This window comes from Emys orbicularis, chromosome 1 (assembly GCF_028017835.1).
Source record: "Emys orbicularis isolate rEmyOrb1 chromosome 1, rEmyOrb1.hap1, whole genome shotgun sequence".
Classification (NCBI taxonomy): domain Eukaryota; kingdom Metazoa; phylum Chordata; order Testudines; family Emydidae; genus Emys; species Emys orbicularis.
Window position 1 is genome coordinate 311,753,639 of NC_088683.1, and position 21,786 is coordinate 311,775,424.

Sequence of the window (21,786 nt, forward strand, 5' to 3'; positions counted from 1 at the left end):
CAGGTAGAACATAAATACCTGCAACCTGGAAAGGAAGTCTTCTGGAAGTTCTAGCAGGCTACAGTGTTAAAAAAAAATGTGTTATGAAAAAGTCTGCTTGCTTCCCAATTTGAATTACTTGTAATTTATTCCCTAATTTAGCACATATGTATATCATGTACACATGCCATTTGACTCAGACAACTGACAGAATAAATTGGCCTTTAGCTTTACTGCAATTTTTTTCCTTTGTAACTACAAAACTGCTAGAAATTGGCAGTCTGAAAAGCACCACTTTTGCCTTCACACCACTTACTATGAGTGTAACACAACCTTCCTCCACTGGATGGTCAACTCTATAGCAAATATAAAACTCCACATTAGAACAGTATTCAAAGTTTCAAAGATCACTGCATTAGCTTATTGTGTTTAAGTAACATACTTCAAACTTTGATGTGGAGTTCTACTAGCTAAAATTTGGTCAAAGACAGAAAAAACCTTAAATCAATTTGAAAAGACAGTTTGATAGTTTTCAAAATAAGTTTTTTGCATGTTTTATAGTATTTGATAGCAGCTTTTTATTGGTTACAAAACCTAAGCCCATATACAAAATTAGGAACACATTTAGATGCCTCTTTTGAAAGAACGTTTTAGTCTATTTTAACTGATAGTTTAAAAAAATAATAAAAACAATGCAATTTTTAAACACTTCTGAAAACTTAAAAGTGCAGCAATATACTTGGTTTCCTTTATTAACTATGAAATGGTGCAATCCCAATCAAAAGCTGATAAGGTCACAACAGAAAGAAATGAGCAAATGCTTTGTAGTGCTTTACTCAGTTCTCCGATGTTCACTTTTAATGTGATGCACTGAGTGCAAGAAAAAAAATTAGATCTTCACAGTTGTGGAAAATCATGAATGTAATCTCAATTTGTATGTAATCTCTAGGAAAATCGCGAGTGCAGGCTGAAAAGGGTAACTGTCAGTCTATATGGCATATAGAGAACTAAATTGAGAATAAAGAGGGGGAAGATTTGTTCACATCATCATCAGCTGGAACTCTAATTTCACAAAACTTTGTGACCTTACTAACTTTGACTTTATATTGTTTAGTTTTAGCAAACACCACACAGTTTAAAGATTTTAGACTATAGTATGTGACTAGGATGCAGTTACCATATGAAGCTTCAACTCAACTTTTGGGAAAAGAAAAAAAGGCACAATGAACTTCAACTCAATTTTATGTGCACAAGAGTTGAAAAATCTGAGCCACCTTAAAGAGAAATTGATTCTAAAATTTATAAAACCTATAAATAATCAGAGGCCAAACCACTATATTAAAACAGATTATCTAGCAAGTAAAAATCTTGCATTTTAAACATACGCTTGTATCTATTTAAGATACAAGACAACTCGCTCTTTAAAGTGGCTCCACCTTGGCAGATATATATTTAATGAATGCACACCTGCTATGTGTTGTTCATCCGTGGAAAAAAAACAGCTGATCCACAAAGCTCTGATGGCATCTGTCCTTATCTTCATCACAGTAAATACAACCCACATCCAATAACTAAATTAGTTTAGATTTTTCTATCCCTTCACATCAATGCATTGGGAAATTACACCCAGTAAACAACGGCAACAAAACCAGCTTGTGTGATAGCTTACAGAGTTTCAATATTCATCTTCACCCCACCAAAAGCAAATCCCTTTGAAAATAACTGGGCCAGACGACTTTCCGAAAGCAATGACCTCTCATATTAAATAACTTTATATAAGCTGGTAATGTGTGCTGCATATCAGGCTTATGCTGAAACACTGCAGCTTCTAAACAGCCTCACACATCAACTGGCTTGTAATTTTTTTAAATCACGTGAATATGGTTTTAGACTCATTTCTGAATTACTCTTCCAATACTCCAAGAATGAAGCTTTTATGATGCTTCTAAATAGCTGCTGGTTTGTTGCCAACCACATCATCATAAGCACTGGTTACTAAGTAAAAAATAGTTTAAGACTAAATTACAGTAAACATGAAAGCTCCACAGTTTAAACCCAATATAAATCAACCTTATCCAATTATCAATTTAAAATGAAATATACTGACTACTGGAAGTTGAAAGCAAGATTCTTTTTAACCAATGCGTGGTTTTGGACAGATTTTTTTTCTAGTCAAGGACTCTTGCTTTCAGCTTAAACAGAAGTTCAAGTCCATAACAGGTTGTAGCTCAGGTAAAATACCATGCACAGCATCTGATTACTTCAAAACAGCAGGAACACACAGGCTGAAGTGAGTGGTCAAATAGGGCTCGCTGTTCTCAAAAATTAGGTATAACGGCAAAAGCTTTACCAGTCCAAATCTACAGTTCATTCTCCAACCCTGGTTTCTGAGGCAGTTAATGAACACACATCAATTACTGATAGATGAAGTAGTTTGTTTTTTAAACTTAACTGTTTAATCAATTGCCAAGTGTAAGTTACTTTTATTTCAGTTTCACCAATGAAATTCATTTGGCTTGCATTTTTGAATCTATTCTTCCACATAAAGTATATGAAAATATGTTTGTGGAGGACGATGGAGGCTCAGACCAAACTGTGCCCCTGTAAAGTCTTCCAAAATGTATGCATCATACCAAAGTGTCTTGATCCACAGCGCACCATTTTCCAAAGAAGTTACTTTTCCGTGGAAAGCAGATGTGCCACCACTATGAAATTTTCTTAACAAAACTGCAGATTGCGGTTGTCAGCATGTGGCACCAGGGAAAAAGGCAAAAAAAGAAGGTAATTGGGACTGTTAAAAAGAATTGTAAAACAGTTTAAGAGATCATGCATATGCATTTACAGTCCACGTGATAGTGACTTTTGGCAACTGCAAAGTGACCGATACATGGCTTGCTTTAGAAGCATCAAAACGAGGAGGCATGTGTGTCTTGGAGCCTTTTTTTTTCACTTGGTAGCCATTTGGTGGTGCTTCGTATTGGTGTGGGACAGAGAAGCTGCACTGTATTGAACTTAAAAATTAAATTCTTTTGTTTGAAGATTGGCTGTTGGGTCAAAGTTGTAAGTACCTCCTTGAGTGGCTTCAGGAATGAGGCTGGGATCTTCATCAATCTATAAAGATATAATAAAAAGTAATCCATACAAACCCAACACCTTGTACAAGTCATTTAACATACAGGGATGCATAAATATTTCATAAATATTGGCCAACTGAAATATTTTGTTACTAAAAAGTGAAATGTTAATAATTTTAGCCAATTCAATATAACTTTTTTTTAAAAAAGAAAAATCATGCTTTGTTCTAATGCCATTAAGGAAATAGATGCATCAAATCCTTATTGATTGTGTTACCACTTAATTACAGCAAAGACTCTTAACTACAAAATTAAGATTGAAATTTTAGCTTTCTACTATATCATCTAATCAATACTAGTGAAATCTAAAAACTAGTTTTGTGCTTTTCTCAGGGTTACCTATTGTTTTAAATTGATTTTTATCTATAGCTGATAGGAATTCGTCTTTTTTTTTTTTTTTTTTTTTGGTAATCAGTATTTCCTCTTTGATTCTGAAGATTCTAACTTAAGTTATTTCAGAGTGATTTATTTTTTAAACTTCTAAAATTCCAAGTTGAATATACTATATTATTTTACAAAAGAAACAAATTAAACTGTCTTATTGGTGTAGCATGCAAGCCATTAATATAGAAGAACCATGATTCAATTTCCCCTCTCAGAGTTTTAGAAGTTAGGCACACAGGTAACATTTTGTTTCTAGTGAAGGCTAAAATTATCAATAGCATTACAATATGTACACCTGATTTCCAGCATACAGTCCACTGGCAGCAGCATTGAGCATGCTAGGAAAAGGTTACTTGCTGATATTTGTTCTGAATGTATTGGCTCTGAAAATCAGACTTCAGGAGCCACATGCCATGTCGCATGAGTTACTGAACCATTAAAAGCAGTAAGGCCATCTGAGGGTGCATATGCTGTTTACACACTGAGATCCAGTATTCTGAAACACTACAAAGATAAGTCGACCTATATTAGGTTGACTTAAAGCCACTGGATTAATTACTGTGGTGACTGATGTCCGCACTACCTTCCTTGGGTCAATGGTGTGCGTCCTCACCATGAGCGCTTCCACCGATCTAAGAGGGGGAGTGTGGGGAGCTGAGAGCCTGGTCTCTCAGCTCTGTTGGCAGCTCCCTGCCGGGAGCCCATCTGCCCTGTTGGGAGAGGAGGGGAAGCCACCCGGGGCTCCCAGCCAAGAACGGCGTCCATTCTTGCCCCGGCTCACAGCATCGACACAGACACTGCGCCACCCTAACACCACCAACATAAGCCCAACAACTCTGGTTTTATTATGTCGACATAGCAGGGGAGTTACACTGGCGGGAGGAGCATTTCAGCATGTATACCTCCACTCTTTTATTGACAAAAGCTGACTTTTGTTGACAAAACTGTGTAGCATAGACAAGGCTTTAGGATTTTGGAGTGCTGACCCCTAAAATCCTTCAGTCCCTCTCTACTTCAGGAAACTCATTAACTCCTAAAGAGAGGGGAGGAGGAAAGTCTGTAGATCTGCTGAGCAATACATCTGGAGAACAAGTTACTGGCAAATAACTTTTCTCCTTCATGACAATGCTTATTACTCTAAATGGATGCCAGTGAAGCTCTGCAGAGGCAGCGACAATCCTCAGCAGAAAAGCTGAGTGCTAATTAAGAAGAACAAGAGCACTTTCCCAAACTGAGGATCCAATCTGGATTTAGAGTTGATACAATGCTTTGTTAAGTGTGACTGAACTACAACTAGCAGGACTGTCTTCTTCTACAAAGACATTACAAAGCAGCACACCAAGGTTGATACTTCTTTAGTACAAGGGTACTATCATCCCTTAGGAAGTCAGGAGAGGGTTAGTCTGGTTTCTGAAGAAAAGGACCACACCTGCATGCCCTATTGCAGTGAACTACAAGGGAATAATGTAGAGTTAGTGGCACAGAGAGAATCAGTGGCCTCCAGTCTCCTCCAAAAAGGGAGGAGAAGACATTCCACAGGGGGTGGGGAAAGAAAAAGAAAAAAAATATGCTTCTGGGCTGGGAGCCATAGTACTGTCAGGCAGGTGAGGTAAATATAGCTTATTTTCCCCTCATTTGTGTAATCCTGTTAAAGGGCTTGGTTTGTTTGCCTTAGTCCTTAAAAGGGACAGAATACTATTTTGGGTTTGATAGTTACTTGTTATAAATAACCACCCGAAGAGTGTTGTCTAGCTTTATTTTGTGGCTCTACATAGGACCCTAAGACATACTGACACTGAAAATCCAGTAAAGTTATAACAGAGCTGCCCCAAAAACAAAACAACAAATCCACTGACTCAGTGTCCTATTTACTCCTGGGGGAATTCTGCAGAATTCATGTCCCCCACAGATTTCTTTGCTTCCCTGCAGAAAAATGACTGACAGGGAAGCAAAGGTAAGCTGCAAGAGCAGTCACGTGCCCCTCCCCAGCAGTGCAGGTGTGTCATTTCGAGCAATGCAGAACCCCCACCCTGCCAAGCCTTATCTCCTGCATCCATTCAATTGGTATTCAATTGTTTAACAGTGCGATTAAATCACAATTAATTTTTAAAATCATGATTAATTTTTTGAGTTAATCGCGTGAGTTAACTGTGATTAATCGACAGCCGTAGTTTAACCCCCTAATTACCTGGCACCAAGAGTCAAGTTTCCTTGAAACAGACAGCACCACAGCTAGGTGATTCCAAAGCAAACCTTCTACAGCTTCTAGAAGCCCTTTGTTTGTGGGAACAACTACCTGTCTCCTTCAACACCAGAAGGTCAAATATCACATGATTTACTATGGACTGAAACAAGAGGAATGTCAGACACTGCCATCCTTTCTACTAGATCCTAAATGCCTTCAGGTCCCTCTGAGGAAAGGACAGAAGCATCAGGTGACAAAGATGGGGGGGGAGGAATACTTCTGATGAATGACACCCAGCCTGTTGCTCTGATATCAAATCCTTCAGGACAGAAATGGAAATTCTCATCCTGACAGCACTCTGCTAAAGGTCTGGAATATTTTGGGGGAGACAACCTAGATATCAGTTTTCCTTCACCCTTTTTGCTGGAACCAACTCTCCAAAAGAGCCTGAATCAGGAAGAGCTGGAGCCCATGAGGGTCAAAACTCCCAAGGAGGACAAAAGACAAGAAGGTGGATATACATCTTATTCTGAAACAATTGACTCCCTCGGGCAGCAGCAGATGGCCAGAGTGACAAAAAGGTATCTAGATGCAGGAATAACACTGCCAGAAATACAGCTTCAGAGCCTTCAGCTCTGTTCTTTAGTGGCTGCTCCTTCTCCCCACAGAAACCATGACTGATTAGACCTCTCTGAGATGGTGATTTCTCAGTAAGAAAGGATGCCAACATAGGAAAGACTGTTCCTATGAGAAAATAAAGAGGATAAGTTAGAAGACAGATCCAACCTGACTAATAAATCCCATTGCAAAGCCCAAGGAGTGCAGGATCCAGACACCCAGCATCTGAGGAACCTAACTGCTTTTGACATCCCAGGATTTGAAGAAATGCGTGCAACTAGGCAGGGCTGGACCTGAACCAACCTTTGGATACGACTGACTTATATCCTGGTGCCTTTTTTCATGCAAATCCCTTGAACTTTTACACACTTTTTAGAAACTCTGGACAGTGACTCAGGATTCCCTATAATCTGAGGTGCATAAAATCACAGAATCAGAAGTGTAGGACTGAAAGGGACCTCAATAGGTCATCTAGTCCAGTCCCCTGCACTCAAGGCAGGACTAAGTAGTAACTACTAGACCATTACTGACAGGTGTTTGTCTAACCTGCTCTTAAAAACTTCCAATGATGGAGATTCTATGACCTCCATAGGCAATTTGTTCTGGTGTTTAACTACCATGACAGATAAGAAGTTCTTCCTAGGGTCCAGCCTAAACCTCCCTTGCTTCAATTTAAGCCCATTGCTTCTTGTCCTATCCTCAGAGATTGAGAAAAAATTTTCACCCTCCTCCTTGTAACAGTTTACATCCAGAGGATGGACCCAAAAGTCTTGGATCCTTTGTCTGGTCCTAAGGCCTCCAACTCAGATACTTTAGACTGTAGACGCAATCCACTCAAATCTCCAGGAGAAAGCTCCTCACTCCACCAAGCACTCCAACAGGACGGACTTCATCCCACAGTGGACCTTCTAAAGAAGCCTCAAAGTCATTTGAGTAAACATATCTTGAGCTAACATTTCATGGTGATCGGATTGTTGGAAACTAATATTTTGGAGGAACAAGATCACCAAGCAGTCAATTGTTGCTATACCTGCAATTATAACAAAATACCACTCAGGACGAAAATGTTAATCACCATAAAAACTATTGATTCAATCTGTGCCAACTATTCCTGCACAGTGAAAACAGATTTGTGGTCACAGAACCAAACCCAATAAGAAGAGTGGAACTGAGGGAGTAATGGGGAAGGGACCTCTTTTCCTTGGCACTGAATTCTAGGATTATACATGCACCCCTTAACAGTTTTACTGTTCTGAATGGTTTCATGGCTTCTACACAGGACATGTGAGGCCTGGAGTGGTAATCTGAAGGAGAACTGCTGGCATCAAACAATTTTTAAGGACAGTGCAGGGTTAATCATAATATCTGATATAAATCTATTTTTCTATAAAGTATATAAAACTTGATTTGCAAGTATATTTTCTTCTAATGATAAACTGTTCAACTTTAGAAGGTGTTGTAGTGTGGGCTAGCTTTTACTGGTTTATTAGGCAAAAAATGAATTGCCCGTCTTAGTCAATGTCTGTTTGAGGCAGTTTCTTGGTGCAAGAAAGGAATGAAAAAGATGGAGTAGGAGCAGGAACAGGTCAAAGAAGTCACAGAAGGGAAGGAAACCACAGAGGGAGAATGGAAGATTGAGAAAGTATCTTAATCTTTTAATTAAGACAAGCTGTACAGAAAAAGGTAGGAAAATATCCTCTGAACAACCCATGTCCATAAAGGGGGATGACTGAAGTAACGCTGACAATGTAGTTACTAAATTAAAATATGGAGTACAAAAGCATTCACACCAAACATTTCATACATCCATAACCACACACAGAGCATTCTTTAATGTACTTACATCATCACCAGAGAAATACTGATCTATGATTTCAAATGCTAGTTTATAGATGTCCTCATTCTCGTGCTGTTGCAAGGCTTCAATTTTCTCTAAACCTGGCCAAATGACAGCAGGAATAAAAGCGTTCAACAGGTTAAAATGAAGTTTGTTAGTAGCTACTTTAGGTTAGCATTTTAGACATAACAAAATACTGCCTTTAGTTACATTAGTACCTCAAGACATACTGGAGAACAAGGATGGTCACGATGGAGCCTAGTTTCCAAACATGACCCAGAATGTTCTTTCAAAGTTGCCATTTTCATCTTTAAGACAGAGGTGTGGCTTGTGGAATCTACAGGTCTCAGCACAGCCCGTTTCCATGGGCCACCCACCTTAATGATGATGCGGAGTCAAACCTGTACTTAAAAGCCTCCAGGGCTGCTGCAATCCATTCCCTTTTATGTAAGTTAGGTGAAGCACTCAGTTAAGCAAAGTTTGTGCATTTCTGCTGTATAGCATGTATCCTTTGTCCCATACAGACATTGTACATCTTGGCAGGCTAAAAGTGGTTCCACATTAGAGTAGCATACCAAGAGTGAAATGCAAACAAGGTGACAGAAGAACATAGCTACAGTTGTTTAAAATCATAACTTCAGTTTTGAGCAAGAAATTTATGTACTTGGGAAAAACCTTTTTTAAGACATTTATTTATCTCTAACTTGCTTTTGAAAAATTAACTTGCCATCATATCTAAATTGCTGATGTGTGATTTAACAGGGACTTGCTACCTCAAGCCCAACTTCTCTTCCTATTTTATTCTGCAGGGAAGTCAAAATACTGACATTCATTCCCACTGCAATGGAGTGATGCAAAACCATGAGTTTTACTGCAGGATCAAGCACAGGCAGAAGTTGGGTGGAAATAACGCTCTCTTTAAAACAAATCTGAAAAAGATACAGAAAGCTACTACTGAAATACACTGGTCTGTGGAAGTATGTCCTCACCCCACCCTGCCACCAAGTGTCCGCCAATGTGAAAATCCCTCTAAATAAGTTTCACTAAATAGAAAAAAGCCACAATGGCTACAAGGTAATGTATTTTTTCCCTTTCTGACAGTTTCATCCACTTATTTAAATACCACATAAGGATCAATTGCTGGTGTTGTGTGGCATGTGCCAATGGCCGTAAGTCAGGGGTTCTTACAACAAATTTTTTGGTGGCCTCAGTTCAGCCACCACCTCTTGCCACAGCCCTGGGGCTAAGGCCTGAGCCTCGCTGCCCCCGGAAAAGTGGGTCAGGAATTCAGTGGTTGCCTGCAAAGTCCCAGGTTCCTCCGGTGCCATGCACACCGGCCCCATGTGTCTCCAGAGGCGCTGCCCAGATCCCCTGAGGAGACTGCGGTGCAATGTGCTGATCCTGTTGGCAGTGCCAGCAAACACCAAGGCAACACATCCAGGAGCAACACTGGGCACTGCAGGGAGGAGCCGCTGCTTTGCCCCCCCCCCCCCCCCCCACACACACACCCAAAATCACTGCCTAGGAGGTTGTCGTGGCAGCAAAAAAATCCAGTGGGGGCCACATGTGGTCACAGTGGCCACATTTTAGAAACACTGCCTTAAGTACTGCACTGGTTCTGAAGAAGGAAGACAAAGTGATCCATAGCAAATAAAAGTTTAAAAAAGCCTAACAAATAAAATCTTACCTCCACATTCTTCTATAATTTCAGCTATTGTGCTAGCCTCATCACCAGCCATTATCAGAATGTTTTTCAGCCCATCCAGGACCACCTGGACCACCTGAGAGTCTTTTACTGACAGTAAATTACAGAATGGTGGTATTACGTTCTGTTGTACAAGATATTCAACCTAAATATGGGGAAAATGCCTTCAGAATTATATACGATTAATCTTACAATACACTACATTTTAACAACAACCTGAAAGTCAGCCACACACACCTGATCTTTTCTTCCACTTATCGTCAAGTTGCTAATTGCCCATGCAGCTTCCTTTTGTGTTCCAAAGTCCCCCTGAAGGGTAAAATTGATAGTTCATTAAAATTAGCAAGCATACATCTGTAAAGCTTATTAACTCAAATATTCCCTGTGTCAGACTTATAAAAAGATGATGACAAACTTGCTTGACTGACCTTAGCCAGCTGGTGTATGATCATAGGGATTAGTCCAGCATCTATTACAGCTTGAACTTGTTGCTGGTTTCCTGCTGTGATATTGGAAAGGAACCAAACTGCTTCCTACAATCAGACAAAATGAGAAACCACCTTTCTTTAGAAATAATTTAAGTCTTTATACACGGCTAAAAAGCATTACATATGAATTGCAATGACACAAAAATAAAGCATTAAATAAGTCCAGCAATTCTTCATCAATCTGTTCCACCATGTGTTCCTTGTCCTAGAAACACTTATTCCCTGAAAAAAAAAAAAAAAAATCAAGGATGGTCTTCACTACAGGGAGATAGATGCTGCTGCAATCGATGCAGTTGGGGTAGATTTAGCAGGTCTAGTGAAGACCCGCTAAATGGACATCAGAGCCATCTCCGGTAGACCCTGGTCCTCCACCTCTCAGAGAAGAGTAAGGGAAGCTGACGGAGAGCGTCTCCCATCAACGCAGCGCAGTGAAGACACCAGGTAAGTTGACCTAAGCTACATTGACCAGTTACGTTATGACTTAGGTCCAAGTAGTAATGACAAGCCCTCAGAGACATTCAGTGAGCTTTAGAGTAAATCTGGCTTCTGTGACTGCAGTTTCAATTTGGCAAACTATATAGGCCAGGGGTTCTCAAACTGGGGGTCAGGACCCCTCAGGGGGTCGGGAGGTTATTATGTGGTGGGACACGAGCTATCAGCCTCCACCCCAAACCCCGCTTTGCCTCCAGCATTTATAATGGTGTTAAATATATAAAAACATATTTTTAATTTATAAGGGGCGGGGGGTTACACTCAGAGGCTATGTGAAAGGGGTCACCAGTACAAAAGTTTGAGAATCACTATATAGGCCTTCAAATGACACACTTAGGTACCAAAAAGCCAGACTTACACCCGTGGCCCTCTGTCTGTCTTATCCCATGTGCTAGAACTTCCAGCTCTCCCCCAGACAGCTTCTATAATGCAATCATGTGTTTCCAATACAAAATTCTGCAACACAGTGAAAGCTAAAGACATAGGGGTCAATATAAAATAAAGTTTAATGGGACTTTAAATATACATTTAGTACATTATCCACTGGACCAGTCTCATTTACACTAAGGCCCCCCAGTACATTTTGCAGTTATATTTGAACCCACTTTCTGACAACTCTGCACTGCTAGAGTTAGTATAATTAAGGATCTGACCTTCTGTATTTATTGTCATATTTAGTTAAATAAAACTATATTGAGTCAGGGAATCCAGAAGCCTGACTGCAGATTTTAGCTCAAATATGCTTTGAATTACTTGGGAGGTGGGGGGGAGGAGAGGAGTTTGCTTATAGTGTTTATTGAAACTCAGATGTGAGAAGTTTTAATCTCTGATTTTTGCATATAAAACTAGAAATGAATAGAAGACCCTCATCCTAAGAAAATGAAATAACCAATAGTTTAGTCAGTGGTGGTCTTCTGCACTGGCACAAAAAAAGACCTGGGTTCAGTTCCTATTTCCATTGTCTTCTTGGACCAGGGAGTGGTGTTGATGCAATTCATTCAAGGCCCTCCACTGGGCAGACAGGTAATCCTCATGTTGCTCAGTTCTCTTTTCCAGGTGATTCAGCAGCAGAACCAAGTCTCAAGGAAATCACACAGTTCTTTGTTAAAAAGAAAAGGGCTATATAGGAAGAGTTACCAAGAATTCCCATAGCAGATTCAGAGAACACTACCAGACAGTCCTTTTGTAAAAGGAAAAATAATTCAAAGCTCAAAATAACGAGCTCATATGGTTCTTTCCTGGGAGCAGCTGTATCCTGAGCCTCACTCTCTTCAGGGTTACTAGCGTCCAAATGTAGGCTGTTCGTTTTTTTAAACAGGGGGTTATGACCCCCTTTAAATAAACCCAGAAATAAGCCCCACTTCTTGTCATGACATCTAAGAAGCAGCTCCTAGAGTCCCTTCCTGGGAGCAGCAAGAAGTTGGTAGGATACAGCCCAGCAACTGCAGCTATATGTCAGAGAGAACTCCTTCAGGGCTCCTAGCAACTGGCAGGGGCTGGGGGAGCAGAGGGCAGTCACCAGGGGACCTCCTCTGCAGATAACACAGGGGAGGGAGTAAGTGTATGTATCCTGAAAGATAGGAAGCTTTTTCTCCATTCATCTGTCTTTTTGGTGGAGGGGGAATCAAAGAGGGGTGAGGCAGGGCTTACTGAACACAAACTGCCCCCCCCCCCACGCCTAAACAAACACAAGTAACCATAGCAGAGGAAAGGCTCTGAGTACTTCCTCCCATTAACTCCCAAACTTCTCCACTTCCTGCACACACAACAGGGAAGCCCACTGACATAAAGCTGGAAGGAGAGAGGAAAGGAAGCACAGGCTGTCTTTCCCCTTCTCTTCAAAGCAGAGGAATCCATATCCGCCTGAAGGCACCAAAGGCGGTGACAGGAAAAGGGCAGAAGGCAATAGGTCTGCTCTCCTCCAGGTGGCGCTTCACAAGAGTGCTCTGCTACATGAAGTGAAGAAGCTGGAGTGACCTTGTCTGTCTCAGTGGGAGGGAATAGGATTTCAGAGCCCGAGTGACCGTTCCCATGAAGAAGATAATTTGCATACTGAGTAACGTCAGACAGGATGTTTGATCGGCAGAAAACTAACTGCTCCCATCCTAGCAGAGGCACTTTCTCCATTCTCCATGAAGACTATTTAAGCAATATGGAGACGTTTTAATGGTTTGGTAGGCACTAGTAGTCAACATTTAGGGTTCCCTCTGCTCTACACATCCTGCAATGGAAGCTGGTAGGATGCCAGTTGCTGTCAGAAGCCTCAGGATGCTCCTCAGATGCCGCAGTAGAGGGTATGATTTATTCCTGGTATAAAAATGGGGCTTCTAGAAGGCATTTAGCTCTCTTCTCCCTTTAACAAAAATCCCTCTACCTCCATCTCCTCCCCCACAAAAAAGGAAAACTCCATCTTCCCTTTAAAATGACACTTATGTTGGGCAATTACTAACAATGGCCTTCCCTTTCTTCAAGTGAGGCTCAGAAAACCATCTTAGCAGAACTAACAGAGATTCTACTCATAAACAGTAGCTGCCTTTAACTCGCCAAAAATAAGCATAGGTAAAAACTTTCCAGAGAGCCAAAACTGGGAAGGTGGGGGAGCAAATATTATAGTGCTGGATGAGTGATACGCTAGTAATTATAATATTTTGAAGGGCACATTTGCTTTTCCTGTGGGCTCAACTGAAAGTGATAATACTTATTTATGAATATTAACTGCAATGCAGATGACTCACAATTCTCATATAGTGATACAAGGTATTGTATTTCAATGCTAAGATTACACTTAGGATAGGTATCTTTAGATCACAGGTTCCTTGAAACAGATACGATGTACAATAGGGCACTGGAGCCAATGTGTGTGTCCCTGTATGCCTGTTACAGCCCTTGGGCCCTTACACCTGGAAGCAGTAGTTTCAGGTCACATGCTTGTTCCTAGTCATGTGCCCTAGAGGTAACTGGATATAAGGCTTCCTGCCTCTTAAACAGAAGAGCAAATAGGAGAGACCCAGCCTCTCCCAAGGAGCTAGGAGAGGGGTGGGCAAACTTTTTGGCCTGAGAGCACCATCGGGTTCCCAAACTGTATGGAGGGCCGGGTAGGGAAGGCTGTGCCTCCCCAAACAGCCTGGCCCCCGCCCCTTATCTGCCCCCTCCCACTTCCCGCCCCCTGACTGCCCCCCTCAAAACCTCCGACCCATCCAACCCCCCCAGCTCCTTATCCCCTGACCGCCCCCTCCCGGGACCCCCCGCCCCTAACCTCCCCCCTAGGACTCCACCCCCTAATCCAACTGCCCCCTGCTCCCTGTCCCGTGACTGCCCCCCAGGACCCTCTGCCCCTTATCCAACCCCCCCTCTCCCCCCCCACTACCTGCCCCCTTACCATGCCGCTCAGAGCCCGGCCGGAGCCAGCCAGAGCACTGGCGGCACGGGGAGCTGAAGCTGCGAGGGAGGGGGGACAGCCTCCCCAGCCGGGAGCTCCAGGGCCGGGCAGGACGGTCCCACAGGCCGGTCCCACAGGCCGGATGTGGCCCGCGGGCCGTAGTTTGCCCACCTCTGAGCTAGGAGATGCCTTTCCATGTGTCAGGCAGAAGGCCGGGGAGGGGACCACGAAGAGCGAGCAAGAGCACACAACGGGAAGCCTCTGTTGAGGAGGGCTGTGAAGCTCTGGAGATAGCTTTTTAATCTTTTTACTGTGCCCTGTTGGGAAGTAAATCTGTTTTGGGTTGCTTTACATTTGTTTCTAAATTAATAAAGAAAGCCCTGAAAAAGGAACTAGATCTGTGCAGCTGGTTTGAGTGAGTATAATTTTCCTCAGTTGGTGGATCAGACCACCAGCTCACACAGTCTTATTAAATCTGTGCACACCTCTGGCACTATATAAATAAGTCTGCCAGGAGTGAAAACTGAAAAAAAAAAAAAAAAAAAAAAAAAGTGTGTAGGTTTCAATATTGCTTTCACTGTTGGTCTGAAGCAGAGGAGTTCCAACCACATCTCTCCTACATGTACTCACCTTTGGTATTTATATGCTGTAAAATTTTACAGAAGCAACATTTTTATCTGAAAAGACAATATTTTCCACTCTTATTAAAGTAGTCCCTTTAAGTGGGATTGCCAATCATATCTCGAAGAGAATAGTTTGTGGCCACTATGCAGACATGGTTATTAATGGAAGGCTTTAAACTGTTTTAAACTGTTCCCTAAAGTTAAAAAGAATAAAATAAATAAAAAGTAGTTGGGAATTCTGCTTGCCACGTGCTACAAAAGGAGAGATATTTTGTTTTGTCAACCTAAAAGGTGAACCTAGAAACAAAACAAAAATGAAAATAAAACCAAAATATACCTTGTTTATCTTCTCTTTTGGATGCGTCAGGAGATTTGGGAAGTGAGAGAGAACGTCACAGTTGAGAACAACTTGTGTTTGTTCATCAGTACCAGTTACTATGTTGCCTACTGCTCTCAGTGCTGCTGTCTACATTTGAAGAAAAGAAAGTAATAAGACATTACTGCATGCATTGTAACTACTTGTGGTAAAACAAGGACCACTAAAAAAAACCATGACAGTGTTCCTTTAAGCCAGTCATTTCCCGAAATATAATTTAACATTGTATCTTCAAAACCAGGCTCAGCAATATGCTGAGAGTGAACAGGGTGGAGTTCTTGCACCACCTCTCCGCAAAGTGAAAAGGCAGAGTACAAATATTTTCTTGAGTGAAAAAGTTCCATCAGAAGTCAAGGAGAGTGCGAGATTTCAAAGTTATTAAAAAGAAAGATTAAGGAACTTGAAACTGAAAGAGAAGAAGATGACTGAGAAGACCAATTAATTAAGAGGTCTGATTTGAGTTACATTTAATGTTCCTATGCTTTTTCTGTATCTCCCCAGACAGCTATTCAACTCAGATCTGTGCTACAGTAACATTACAAGAACTCCCCATTTTTCCCCTTCCTACTAAGTACTGACTCTCAAATTGCTCTCAGTAGGCTCTAGATCTTTATTCATTAGTCAAGTAATTAATGTTTTACAACTGACAATATATTCAAAATATTCATTTTTTTTAAGTAAAAAATTCAGGACAGTCAAAGGAAATAAGAACTAAGAAACATGACAAGCATACAGATACCACAAAAAGGCCCTATTTTGCACCATGGCTTCATAGTACTAAAATTTTTAAAGGTGAAAATTTTATCTTAAAGTTCCTCTCATTTCATCACATTTTCGACCTGGCTAAACTAGATTGGGTCCCTACCTTCTACAGGGAAATACCAATTTTCCTTACTAAAGAGAATTATAGCATCTGAGTTTATTTTGGCACTCAAAGGTCCCAAAATAACCATTCTTATCTCCAGGATTAGGTATCAGCATATACAGCACCCACTCTTCTTCCTATACCCAAGGTAACACATGCACCAAATAACAGAGGATTAAAATTCAGGAAAACTTGAAGGTTTTCGCCCTTGCAAGAACAATGGCTATAAACAGTCTCAAAGTTAAATAGATTGGGGGTGGGGCGGGGGGGAGAAATGACCCTTTAGGTAATCTCTTTCTGATGCCCTACTAAATTATCTATCAAACCTTTGTAGATTAGAGTGAAGTTTAGGGATTGTTCATTATATATTCCTTATGGTAAATTAATGTTTGAATACTATATGTCATATCATATATACCTAACATGTTCAAGTTTTACTTTTATTTTCTTCAGTTCTCATCAACTTGAATTTTTTTCTACCATAGAACATTTGTAAGACTTAACAATGTGGCTATCTGAAGATCTGTTTTGTTATAATTTAATATTTTTAATAATTTAAAAAAAATTAAAAAGGTGTCTGGGATTTGAAAGCTCAAAAGAAGAATCAACACAAGTACGAGAGCAGCAGAACCGATAAGAAGCTAAGAGTCTCAGGACATCACTGTACAAAACAAACTGAAATTTTAGGGATAAGGCAAGAGTAAAGGAGATTAGACTGGATAAAAATGCATTACAGATTATAGAAGACGAAACATAAAAATACTGATTGATCAAAAAATATTTTGGTACCACAAGTCTCATTATACTTTTAAAAAGGAATGTGAAGTTGACAACCACTCAATGGAAGACATTTTAATGGGTATAATTCTTGCACAACTTGTATTCATTTTTTTACACAAAGATCACACCAGGAGATTGTACATATACCTTCAATAGAAGGCTATGGAAATTCTATTAAAAATATCTACATATTAGAAAACAATTTAATCTGAAGAGTTTCCTACAACTAAACTAGGGCCTGACAGATTTTCAACAAGACCTTAGTGACCTGCACAGACCTATTTCTATACCAAAAACCTTGGATTAATGTAGCAGGGCCCAATCCCCCAACATCACTTCTCACCCTCACTACATCCCCAGTTCACTACTTACCATCACCTCCTCCCACTTTAGCTTTGCGTAGTGTAGACATGGCAATTTGTATTAGCTAGCAGGGGTTGACCTTAGGAGGGGAAGCCTTGGACTGATCCCCTCCAATACACACATTAAAATACAAGCTTCCCCATCTACACAAGGATAGTAACACATTTCAAAAACATACCTTTTTTCCTAGTAGGGACACTGTCTTTGGGATCCAGTTTTAAATCTAATTAACTAACATGATTGTAAATGCTAGTCTCACCACAACTTTTTTTTTTCCAGGACACATGGCAAATAACTTACTAAAAGTATTCATAGAATCAAAGAATATCAGGTTGGAAGGGACCTCAGGAGGTCATCTAGTCCAACCCCCTGCTCAAAGCAGGACCAATCCCCACCTAATCATCCCAGCCAGGGCTTTGTCAAGCCTGACCTTAAAAACCTCTAAGGAAGGAGATTCCACCACCTCCCTAGGTAACCCATTCCAGTGCTTCACCACCCTCCTAGTGAAATTTTTTTCCCTAATATCCAACCTAAACCTCCTCCACTGCAACTTGAAACCATTACTCCTTGTTCTGTCATCTGGTACCACTGAGAACAGTCTAGATCCATCCTCTTTGGAACCCCCTTTCAGGTAGTTGAAAGCAGCTATCAAATCTCCCCTCATTCTTCTCTTTTGTAGACTAAATAATCCCAGTTCCCTCAGCCTCTCCTCTTAAGACATGTGCTCCAACCGCCTAATAATTTTTGTTGCCCTCCGCTGGACTCTTTCCAATTTTTCCACATCCTTCTTGTAGTGTGGGGCCCAAAACTGGATACAGTACTCCAGATGAGGCCTCACCAATGCCAAATAGAGGGGAATGATAACATCCCTCGATCTGCTGGCAATGTCCCTACTTATACAGCCCAAAATGCTGTTAGCCTTTTTGGCAACAAGGGCACACTGTTGACTCATATCCAGCTTCTCGTCCACTGTAACCCTTAGGTTCTTTTCTACAGAACTGCTGCCTAGCCACTCAGTCCCTAGTCTGTAGCAGTGCATGGGATTCTTCCATTCTAAGTGTAGGACTCTGCACTTGTCCATCAGATTTCTTTTGACCCAATCCTCTAATTTGTCTAGGTCCCTCTGTATCCTATCCCTACCCTCCAGTGTATCTACCACTCCTCCCATCTGCAAACTTGCTGAGGGTGCAATCCACGCCATCCTCCAGATCATTAATGAAGATATTAAACAAAACCGGCCCCAGGACCGACCCTTGGGGCACTCCACTTGATACCGGCTACCAACTAGACATGGAGAGATTGCTCACTACCCGTTGAGCCCGATGATCTAGCCAACTTTCTATCCACTTTATAGTCCATTCATCCAGCCCATACTTCTTTAACTTGCTGGCGAGAATACTGTGGGAGACTGTATCAAAAGCTTTGCTAAAGTCAAGGAATAACACGTCCACTGCTTTCCCTTCATCCACAGAGCCAGTTATCTCATCATAGAAGGCAATTAGGCTAGTCAGGCATGACTTGTCCTTGGTGAATTCCTGCTGGTCACTTTCCTGATCACTTTTCTCTCCTCTAAGTGCTTCAAAATTGATTCCTTGAGGACCTGCTCCATGATTTTTCCAGGGACTGAGGTGCGGCTGACTGGCCTGTAGTTCCCTGGATCCTCCTCCTTCCCTTTTTTAAAGATGGGCACTACATTAGCCTTTTTCCAGTCATCCAGGACCTCCCCCAAGCGCCATGAGTTTTCAAAGATAATGGCCAATGGCTCTTCAATCACATTTGCCAACTCCTTTAGCACCCTCGGATGCAGTGCAGCTTTTCTAAATAGTCCTGAACAACTTCTTTCCCCACAGAGGGCTGGTCACCTCCTCCCCATACTGTGCTGCCCAGTGCAGTAGTCTGGAGCTGACCTTGTTCGTGAAGACAGAGGCAAAAAAAGCATTGAGTACATTAGCTTTTTCCACATCCTCGGTCACTAGGTTGCCTCCCCCATTCAGTAAGGGGCCCACACTTTCCTTGACCTTCTTCTTGTTGCTAACATACCTGTTTAATTATTATCAATGAAATAAAAAAACAGACTTACTTGAACTTTAACCTCCTGATGGCTCAGAAGGGGAACTAGGAAAGGTACAACGCCTGAATCAATGACCATCTGTATCTGTTCATTACCACCATCTGTTAGGTAGGACAAAGCCCAAACAGTGTCCACAAGAATCTGCAGGAAGCAGAAAAGAACAGACAGCTTATATACTGAGCGTAAGACTGCATCTGAATTGTGTGATCAACACTCCACAAGTCTTTTTAAAGAAAGAGCATGCAATTTAGCAATAGGGAGAGCTCAGAAATGCTACCAGGAGAAACAGTTAGCTAGAATGTTATGATGGCAACTACAATGGTTAAATAGATGGTCATTTGTTCCATCAACAGTTCAAATGCGTCACATGTTCTCTTCACAAACTTTGAGGTGGGGGTGTTAATTAAAAAAACCAAAACACTTTTTGGGTACAGTTGGGCCTGGTCAGTATTTCAATGGAAGACAATCAAGGAAATCCTAAATCCTAGGTGATGAAGTGGCCGTAGTGATTCTGCAGGTGGATCTCTCTTCCCTTGAGACAGTACTGAACCAATACCGGCACTTTACGAGGATTACTGCTGGAGTTACTATCTGTTGATTAAGACAGAAGTTGCCTTATGGTCATATTAAGAGAGACCATGTGTTGGTTTTAAGAGTTGAGCACTGAGTCGGAGAACTAGTCTAATTCCTATCTAAAATTCTAACTGCAATTTTAGTTAGAAGAGGTCTTATTCACGTCCTGTTCTAAACTGTTGTGCAATGCTACTTGGTGCTTTTAAACAGCTACTGCAGTCTATTTGAGATTGCTACACTGCAGTAATAAGTGAATGTAGTAAACACACAGAGACTTTAATCCTAATCTTGAAGGATGCATGAATATATATGCATACATATTAATACACTGGGTTTATTCTGGATAAGAGATTATTTATATTATAGCTGGAGCTGGTAGTGATCTCTATTATTTAGGGTGGCTAATACTTTCCATTAAAGAGATTCTTGCAAACTTTTGTTTTTAGAAGCTCTCACCTCTCCAGTGCTTGCAGATGACCTTTGAAAATTGGCTGAGAAATCTTACAGAACTAGAAAGGTGTTTTTTCTTTGACCCATGAATTTCTGTTTAGGTTTGGTTAAGTTATAAACTGTGAAGTCACAATTTCCCATCTCTCACTTGTGTTCCATAGAAATGTTGACAACATGCTAAAACATTAACTGAAAACGAACATTCAAAAGAGCCAGGTCCATTATCAAAACAGTAGCAGCACCTCCACATCACACTGTGCAGGTGACTGCTGAACCACCAGGGGTGGGCAAACTACAACTCGCGGGCTGGATCCGGCTGGTCGGGACTTTGGATCTGGCCCGCGGGATTGCCACCCCCGTGGCGGTGCAGGCCCTGCGCCGTTCCTGGAAGCGCCCAGCACCACATCCCTGCGACCTCTGGGGGAGGGGAGGGCTCCGCGCGCTGCCCTCGCCTGCAGGCACCGCCCCCCACAGCTCCCATTGGCCGGGAACGGGGAACCGCGGCCAATGGGAGCTTCGGGGGAGGTACCCACAGGCGAGGGAGGCGCGGGGCCCTCTGCCCCCCTCTCCCTCAGGGGTTGACCTTAGGAGGGGAAGCCTTGGACTGACCCCCTCCAATACACACATTAAAATACATTTCATAAACAGGACAATCAAGAGGCAGAATTAAGGGAGCACAGGCAAATGTAAATCTGGCATCTCACAAATTTCAACCTAAATAGCTAACTTTTGTGTATATAGTTACTATGTAAAGGGTAAAAAGGTTTCTAAATTTTAGAAATGGTGTTTGTGCTTCCCCCTTTACTCTCCTGATGACCGGAATCTATCATTATGAAAATACTGACAGTAGTGTGTTTACTTAATTATACTAAGGCTAACGTACAAAACAAGTTTACCATTTAAATACAATACACAAACATTTTTGTCTCTAGAGAAACAAAGAAAAAATATCCAAAACCTCAAAATTTTAAGGTATTTGTCTTGTTTTTACTTACGTTTATATCTGTATGGTATATAAGAACACACAATGCTGGCAAAATCTGAAAAAAATAAACTATCAATAATTATAGTGGCACCTGTCCATCACAAAGTAACATCAGCTGTGTAAAAGCAAGTTAAAGTAGAACATGTAGAACAGTATGGTTTGAGGATTTATTCATGTATTAATACACCTATGTTTCCTAACAGATGGCATTCACTCAAACGTCATAAAAAATTAAATATTTTGCAGGAATTTTGTACAAATGCAAAATAAAGTTGCAGCAATGCTATACTTTAAAGGAGTAGTGAGAGAGAAGAGAACAATTTCAGGGAATATAAGCAAACTTAAGAGCAAAGATAAATTTTAGTGATTTTCCCAGCTACTTATCAGGGGTGCTGTGAGCCACTGAACCAAAATGTAAACCCTGTATTTGATGGAAACCATTTCAAGCCAGGGGATGCGGCAGCACCCCTAGTTCCAGCACCTATACTACTTATGAAAG

At 41.2% G+C, this 21,786-nt stretch overlaps 1 protein-coding gene across 1 annotated transcript in view; it reads right to left on the reverse strand.

The window, feature by feature from the left end:
* Positions 1-301: 301 nt before the first annotated feature.
* The window catches only part of KPNA3 (karyopherin subunit alpha 3), an 84,709-nt gene continuing 63,224 nt past the window's right edge, over positions 302-21,786 (reverse strand). The window contains exons 10-17 of the mRNA XM_065417402.1: positions 21,298-21,342; positions 19,289-19,420; positions 15,162-15,290; positions 10,271-10,375; positions 10,080-10,151; positions 9,825-9,987; positions 8,144-8,238; positions 302-3,090 (exon numbers count right to left, since the gene is read on the reverse strand). Of these exons, the coding sequence (XP_065273474.1) occupies positions 2,992-3,090; positions 8,144-8,238; positions 9,825-9,987; positions 10,080-10,151; positions 10,271-10,375; positions 15,162-15,290; positions 19,289-19,420; positions 21,298-21,342 (840 nt within the window). The 3' untranslated portion in view covers positions 302-2,991. The remainder of the gene's footprint in view (positions 3,091-8,143; positions 8,239-9,824; positions 9,988-10,079; positions 10,152-10,270; positions 10,376-15,161; positions 15,291-19,288; positions 19,421-21,297; positions 21,343-21,786) is intronic.